Source organism: Priapulus caudatus, unplaced genomic scaffold (assembly GCF_000485595.1).
Source record: "Priapulus caudatus unplaced genomic scaffold, Priapulus_caudatus-5.0.1 Scaffold1593, whole genome shotgun sequence".
NCBI classification, from domain to species: domain Eukaryota; kingdom Metazoa; phylum Priapulida; class Priapulimorpha; order Priapulimorphida; family Priapulidae; genus Priapulus; species Priapulus caudatus.
In genome coordinates this window covers 71,995-80,273 of record NW_014578654.1, presented here as the reverse complement: position 1 = coordinate 80,273, position 8,279 = coordinate 71,995, and the positions used below count along the sequence as shown (strand labels likewise).

At 52.9% G+C, this 8,279-nt stretch overlaps 1 protein-coding gene across 1 annotated transcript in view; it reads left to right on the top strand.

Moving 5' to 3' along the window:
• Positions 1 to 5,335, top strand: part of LOC106817092 — a 10,202-nt gene extending 4,867 nt beyond the window's left edge. Inside the window, exon 3 of the mRNA XM_014821740.1 lies at positions 5,300 to 5,335. Coding sequence (XP_014677226.1) covers positions 5,300 to 5,335 — 36 coding nt within the window. The remainder of the gene's footprint in view (positions 1 to 5,299) is intronic.
• The last annotated feature ends 2,944 nt before the right edge of the window (positions 5,336 to 8,279 follow it).

Sequence of the window (8,279 nt, the reverse complement as noted above, 5' to 3'; positions counted from 1 at the left end):
GATGAACTTCGCATACAGTATAATAGCTCTACCGGTGTGTAGCCTCTAGCTCCCCACTACGCTCCCGCCCGCGCTGTCCCATGTAGTGGGAGCGTAGGTCTGTGTATTGCTTTTAGCCACGAATGGACTTGTTGTAGGTGATTTGATCATTAGGTATCTATAGGTCCGTCCAGGCTAAGAGACTAACACATCATGTCTATACACGATCTTTCCGATGTATGATCACCTCTTATTCTATAAATCACTCTTTTATTAGAAGTACTCTTTTAGGTGAAGATTCAATAATGTAACCCAACAGAGTAGGGTTACTATTAGGTCTAGAACTATATACCTATCCACGAGTTACCTTCTCGCTTCTCACTATATATATGGCCTATGACGTGAAAACGTGGTAGAGTCTGGTCACGCTAGGTTACTATACCTATAATATACGCTTGTTTGGTTCCATTATTGTATATCCCCCTGAGTTGCAGGAATTGGTGCATACATCGTGACCGCCATGGATTCGCATGACATCAACAGCTAATAATACCTATCAGGTATACATTGATGACATGCCATGACATATGGCATGGTTAGAATCACAGGGTTGGTGTCAACACACTCTAAGCTATATTGACATCTATACTGGCTTACAACTAGAGCTTACACATACTACGTATACAGCCATGGGTACCTATAGTATCGTATCAGGAGTCTATGTTCAGTATCCGATCTACTTCAAGAGCCGAGCATTAACAGTAATAGTAGGTAATGATGAGAGGGAGCCGGTGATGCGGAGTATCTTGAATCCTGAGCGAGCAGGCACCTGCATAATTATACGCATGAGCATCAGGAGACTATCAATCTTGCATTGACAATCTGACTGCTGGCAGTGAAATCTCCCTGATCGTGCCATGACATGGCATCATGGCATGGTTAGAATTACAGGGTTGGCTTACAACTAGAGCTTACACATAACTAACTATACAGCTATGGTACCTAGTATCGTATCAGGGGTGAATAATAGAGAATTTAGAATAGAAGAATCTCTATCTCTATCTCTATCTAGAATAGAAGAATAGAAGAATCTCTATCTCTATCTCTATCTAGAATAGAAGAATCTCTATCTCTATCTCTATCTAGAATAGAAGAATCTCAATCTCTATCTCTATCTCTATCTAGAATAGAAGAATAGAGAATCTCTATTATTTACTCCTGATCGTGTCTTATCCACAGTAGTCACCTTACGGCATGACAGGGATTATAGGTTATAGCTAAACCTAACCCAGTACACAAACCCCTCGCCATATACAAGTCCTTCTAGCTGAATTCTCTCTCACTACGTGAAATAGTCGTAGAGCCTGGTCGGGTCAATAAAACCTTAGATATTCCATGGAGTCTCTGCGTGAGAGAGTGCTAGCTAGCCCGCGCACCCGTCCTAATTATAGCTACCCCTCCTAATATACGCGTACCCACTAAGCCGTACCCCGCGGACGTCCCTAATATAGAGCTCTACCCATTCCCTAATATAGCTACCCACTCCCTAATATAGCTACCCACTCCCTAATATAGCTACCCACTCCCTAATTCCCAGCAACTTCCAGGTAAAACACCTGGAAGGCATGAATTTGCATTCTCATAGAAAGGCGCATGCATGCTAGCTCCCAGGTGAAACCCCATCAGCTATACATCATTATGTAACGTCTGTGTACTAGTATCGCATACACCCTCTGGATATTGATATTAGAGCTAAACCTGTAGCACCGCTTATTATGATATCCCTCGCTGTCAGCCTGCTCACTGTGTAAGTGTTGGGCGGTGCTGCGCCATCGTTTATTACGATTATTTACGTAAGCAGAATTATCAGTGCATGTCTGTGTGTGTGTTGTGTGTGTGTGTGTTGTGTGTGTGTGTGTGTGTGTGTTGTGTGGTGCGTGTGTGTGTGTGTGTGTTTGTAGAGGGGTGGGTGGAACTATAACGGTGTTGTGTGTAGGGATAGTTACTGATGCTTGCGTATGTACATCCGCTTCAACAACGCCCGTGCCGGGTGTCCGGGAGCCCATAATATGATAATTGCATGAACAATATGTCATTATTATATTGTCTCTGCTCTATCGGTGTATAAGGCTTGCTTGCTATACCTCACGGCGGCGGCGGCTGGCGGGGGGGGGCTAGCTATACAGATGCTAGTGCTAGTGCATGGTTGTCTCGCCACTTTTGGTCTATTTATGGTTTTTAGCTGGTTGCATAACCGGCCCTAGATAGGTAGGTAGGTAGATTCAAGATAGATTGATGTTTACTGAGCATATTTAGTTGACACATACGCATGTGCTTCTTTCATTCCTGTGTACTTCCACCATTCGCATAGCTATGCCCAAGCCTGCTTCCCTATCCCCTTGTCTGCCGCCTCTCTCACTGTCTGTCCCTCTATCCCTGCATGCCTTCTTCCTCCCTTCCTCTCTGCCTACAGGTATGTCTCCTCTATCCGTGTATATCTCCCCTATCCCTGCCCGCAGCCTCTATCCTGGTATACCGAGTAACCTCCCTCCCTCCCTGTCTGCCTCCTCCCTCTCTGTATTCATCCTCTTTTCCTGTATGCCTCCTCTACTCCTTCACACCTCCCTTCCTTTATACCTCCTCCCTTCCGTTATGCCCCTCCCTCTATCCATGACTGCCTCCTCCCTCCCTGTCTGCGCTCTGCCGCTCGCTGTTAATGCCTGCCTCCCCGTCTTCACCGCCCTCTCCTGTCATGCGTTCCTCCCGTGCTATGCCGCCCTCGCCACCCTGTATGCTTCCTCACCTACCCTGTCTGCCTCGGTCTGCCCGCCCCTGTATAAAGTGCGCTTTCTCCCTACCTCCCGCCCTCCCTGTATGCCTCCTCCCTCCCTGTCTGCCTCCTCCCTCCCTGTATGCCTTCTCCCTCGCCCTTCCCTGCCGCTCGTCTGTATGCTTCGTCCGGTCCGCCCTACCCCCCGTCGCCCCTGTCTGCCCATCATGCCCGTCCTGTATGCCCTCCCTTCGGGCCTGTATGCCTTCTCCCTACCTCCCCCGCTCCGCGCCTGTATGTCTCCTCCTCCCTGTCTGCTCTCCTCCCTCGCCTGTATGGCCTTCTTCCGCTTCTCCCGCCCGTCATCTGTATGCCCGTCTCGGGCGGCCGCTCCGCGGGTCCGTCCGCTGTCCTGCCTCATCCCTCCTGTATGCCCCATCCCTTTACTGGTAATGGCCTTCTCCCTACCTCCCGCCCTCCTGTAATGCTCCACCCTCTCCCTGTTTATATGCGCCTTCCTTACTGTATGCCTTCTCCCTCCTTCCCGCCCTCTCTGTATGCCTTCTCCCGTGTATGCCGCCCTCCCTGTATGCTTCCTCCCTCCCCCTGCATGCACGCCTTCCCTTTACTCGTAGTGCGGCTTCGTGGACCCTCGGCCGGTGCCGCTGCGGGGCCGCGGCCGGGTCGGCCTTGTAGGTGGCCTCGCTCCCTCGCCTGTGGGCGTGCGCTGCCGTCCCTCCATGTATGCCTTCTCCCTCCCTCCCTGTATGCCTGTATGCCTCTTCCCTCCCTGTATGCATTCTCCCTCTCTTCCGCTATCCCTGTCTGCCTCCTCCCTCTCTGTATGCCTCCTCCCTCCCTGTATGCCTCCGCCTCTCAGCTCTTCTGTATGCCTTCTCCCGTCCTCCCGCTATCCATGTATGCTCCTCCCTCCCTCCCGCTATCCTTGTCTGCCTCCTCCCTTACTGTATGATGCAGTAGTTTCGTGCGTGACCTCTTGTGACACGGTTACGTCACCGCGTACAGTACATCAGGTTCAGTCCTGTTCACGCAACCGAGCCGAGCGACCACCTCCGCGCGGGGGCGCATCCTCACCCCTCTCCATGTTCACGCAACCACCCACCACCCCTCCCCCCGTTCCTTCATATCCTCAGCGCCCTCGCCCCAGGTTCACGCAACCACCAGCACCACCCCCTCTTCGGTCGCTCAATCCTCACCCCTCCCCCTTGTCGGCGCCGCTCCGGGCGATATTGATTAGTTATCATCATCACCATCGTAATCGTCGTCGTCATCGCCGTCATCATCGTCATCGTCATGCAACCATGCAAAATCATCATCATAATCATCATCATCATCATCATCATCGTTGATCGCGATGGTCATGCGTGAATCCTGAGGGAGGGTGACGTCATGTGTTAGGCATGCTCCTTTGTTTACGGAGTGGCCGGGTGAAAGCAGGTGCGAACGAGTAGGAATTACATAACCGCAGGGCATAGTATCAAGTGAAATAAGAGAAGAGGCCACATGATTAGTTACCTTCTCAAGCTTCCCACTCACGTGCTCACAGTCGTGGAGCGCCCTGTGGGTCGCGCTCTCCACGGTCCTAGTATGGAGCTCTAGGGGAGAGCTAGGGAGCCGCTTCACTCGTGCCGGGACAGGCCTGAGAACCAAAGGAGGGCGGAAGGGCCATGATGGAGGTTCTAGAGCTGGGCCGTGAGGGTAGTGGAGGGTGCCAACAGTGTACGGCGCATCTTGCTGAGTAGGGTCTATAGGCCGGCGGAGTCGCAAAGGAGAGTAGATAGATGTGTAGGGGTACCGCTATTATCTACTTTCTGCTACCATGTAGGACCAACGGTAAGAGTGAAGGCCTACGTAGGATGTATAGATCTACGCAGGCGTAGTAGTCGGCTGGAGAGGGCAGACTAGTGTCGCCCCTGGGCAGTACTGCCGGAACGTACCCTCGGGTACCGGTCCGGGGTATAGGGGCCGAAGGTATCGGCTGGTGAGCTGGATCTAAGTAGCGCGAAGGCCGGGGTACCGGGGGTCGCCTACTCCAACTAACGATGTCTAGGGATTCGCCTACGCCTCACTCCCCTAACCTAACTCTAATCTAACCCTACCGCTAATCCTAACCCTAAGTCGCTACACGCCTAACCCATATCAAATAGTGACCAGGGTACGTTCCGGTACTACGGGACCGTACCGCAGCGGTACGTTCCGGCGCCGCAGTACCGCTGGGGACATAGACCCTATGAGCCGTAGGCGTAGATCAAATATCGCAACCTAACATATTAGGGGACAACATAATTCCAATTACTCTGAGTGTTGGGTTGTATTATTGTACCTAATGATATATATAGGTAGAGTCAAGCCCACATATGAACACTTTTTCATCTGAAAAGAACTTCTTCGTGTGCTCTTGGTACCCGCGAGCCGTTCCATAACGTGTACTGGGCGAAAGAAATCGGTTGCGTGGTGCGTAATAGTCGCAGGCATGCACATTGTCATTTGTGCATCTTTGTGATTTGTGATTTGTGATTTCTTCTACAGCCGAGTGTTACAGACATGATCTCAGACAAAACATAGGTGTAGCTAGTTACTCCCCCTGTAACATAGTATCACCCCCCCCCCCCCCCCCCTGCACCTACATGCAGTAACATGATTCCTGTTGTTACCACGAGCTAACACATGTATTAGTTGCGCTTGTTATTATTATAGGGAATGTGTTGTTATTAGGGGAGAAGAAGGAGAAGGAGAGAAAGATAAGAGACGCGTGTTGTATCGTATGTGAGCGCTCAGCTATGACTGTCAACCCTCTCTTCCTTGCTCGCTCAGCAGACCACACACCAGGCGGGGCGGGGGGTTGACGCGACGGCAGTGGCACACGCGACGGGCGCACGACACACAGTGCACGCAACGCAGCACACGCACGCACAACAAACCAGCACATAGCACAGCAGGGGGTCAACAACACACAACACATACAGACCACACGACACACACACGCACAGAGCGCACTACGCACACGCACAACGCACAACGCCACAGACACGGCACAGCACATACACACAGCCTAGGGCAGGACAGACATACTGAACGTCGTAGCGAAGAGTTTTTGTGGGCTGGGCGTTTAACTATAACGTAGTACGAACAACGAAAGCGACAAAATGGGGTACCTGTATTTTTGCACGCTATTGATGAGCTTTGCCGTAGGGTGGTGGGTGAGGTTTGTGTGTGGCTCCCGTTTTCTCTCGTCTCTCTGCGTGGGTCCGTGAATGGTAGCCGAGGGGATAGGAGCAGGGAAGGTGTAGGGTGGTGGGTGAGGTTTGTGTGTCGGTCCACATATCGTCGGCTGCCTCCGCTTCTCTCTCCTCTCTGCGTGGGTCGTGATGTAGCGAGGGATAGGTATCAGGGAAGTGTGGGGTGGTGGGTGAGGTTTTGTTGTGTGTACAAGATATGTGCGGCTGGCCCTATCCCGCTTCTCTCCCTCTCTCCTCTCTTGCGTGGGTCGTGAATGTAGGGAGGGGATAGCTAGCAGGGAAGTTGTAAGGGGTGGTGGTGAGGTTTTTGTGATAGTGGCAGATATCGTGGCTGTCTCCCGCTTCTCTCCTCTCTCTTCTAGTGCTGCGTGGTTCGTGAATGTAGCGAGGGGATAGGTAGGTGCAGGGAAGTGTTAAGGTGGTGGGTGGAGGTTTGTTGTGTGGACATTAATCGTGGCTGCTCCCCGCTTCTCTACGTCTCTGCTGGGATGTTGAATGTAGCGAGGGATAGGTAGCAGGGAAGTGTAAGGGTAGGTGGGTGAGGTTTGTGTGTGGCACAATTATGTGGCTGGCCTCGCGCTTCTCTCCTCTCTCTCTCCACTACTCTATCTTGCGTGGGTCGTGAATGTAGGCGAGGGATAGGTAGCAGGGGGAATGGTAGAGGGTGGGTGAAGGTTTGGTGTGTGGATAGATATCGATGGCTGGCCTGCGCTGCACGCTTCTCTTCTCTCTGCAGTGGTGCGTGAATGTAACGAGGGATAGGTAGCAGGGAAGTGTAAGGTGGTGAGGAGTGAGGATTTTGTGTGGTGGCGACATATCGATGCTTCGAGCCACGCCGCTTCTGCTCTCCTCTCTCATCTCTCTTCTGCGATGGGTCCGTGAATAGGTCTAGCGAGGATAGGTAAGCAGGGAGGAAGTGTTAGGAGAGTGGTGGGGGTGGAGTGGTTGTGTTGGTGTGAGTGGCGATACCGTGGCTGGGCCTCTGTTCCGTCTTCTCTCTCTCTTGGTCGTGTGTCGTGATTGTAACGAGGGGAATAAGGTAGGCAGGGAAGTTGTCAAGTTGGTTGGGTGAGGTTTGTGTGTGCACATAAATCGTGGCCTGGCCACCGCGCTTCCTCTCTCTCTGCTCTCTCTTCTCTCGCTCTAAAAGCGGATCTCTCTCTCTCTCTCGGACGTGGGTCGTGGAAATTGTAGGGGGCGAGGGGATAGGTAGGTCAGGGAAGTGTATAAGGTGGTGGGTGAGGTTTGTGTGTGGCACATATCGTGGCTGGCCTCCCGCTTCTCTCTCTCTCTCTCTGCGTGGGTCGTGAATGTAGCGAGGGGATAGGTAGCAGGGAAGTGTATGGGTGTGGGTTTGAGGGTTTTGTGTCGTGGGCAACATACCGTGGCTGGCCTCCCGCTTCTCTCTCTCTCTCTCTCTCTGCGTGGGTCGTGAATGTAGCGAGGGGATAGGTAGCAGGGAAGTGTAGGGTGGTGGGTGAGGTTTGTGTGTGGCAGATATCGTGGCTGGCCTCCCGCTTCTCTCTCTCTGCGTGGGTCGTGAATGTAGCGAGGGGATAGGTAGCAGGGAAGTGTAGGGTGGTGGGTGAGGTTTGTGTTGTGGACCAAATACCGTGTCTGGCCTCCCGCTTTCTCTCTCGTGCTCTCTCTCTATCGCGTGGGTCGTGAATGTAGCGAGGGGAATAGGTAGCAGCGGAAGTGTAGGGTGAGTGGGTGGATTTCGGTTGTGCTGTGGCACATACCGTGGCGGCCTCTCGCTTCTCTCTCTCTCTCTCTCCTGCGTGGTCGTGAATTGTAGCGAGGAGGATAGGTAGTCAGGTGAAGTGTAGGTGGCTGGGTGAGGTTTGTGTGCTGGCAACAGTCCCCGGGCTGGCCTCGCCCGCTTCTCATCTCTCTCTGCGTGGGTCGTGAATGTAGCGAGGGGATAGGTAGCAGGGAAGTTGTAGGGTGGTGGGTGAGGTTTTGTGTGTGGCACCATGTCGTGGCTGGCTCGCCCGCGCTTCTCTCTCTCTCTCTCATGCGTGGTCGTGAATGTACGAGGGGCATAGGTATCGGCAGGGAGTGTAGGGTGGTGGGTGCAGGTTTTTGTGTGTGCAGCATATCGTGCTGGCATCTCGCCGCGCGCCCCCCCCCCCCCCCCCCCCCCTTCCTCTCTCTCTGCTCTCTCTGCGTGGTCGTGGAAATGTAGGCCGAGGGGATAGGTAGCAGGGAAAGCTGTAGGGTGGTGGGTGAGGTTTGTGTGTGGCACGATACCGTGTCCTGGGCCTCCC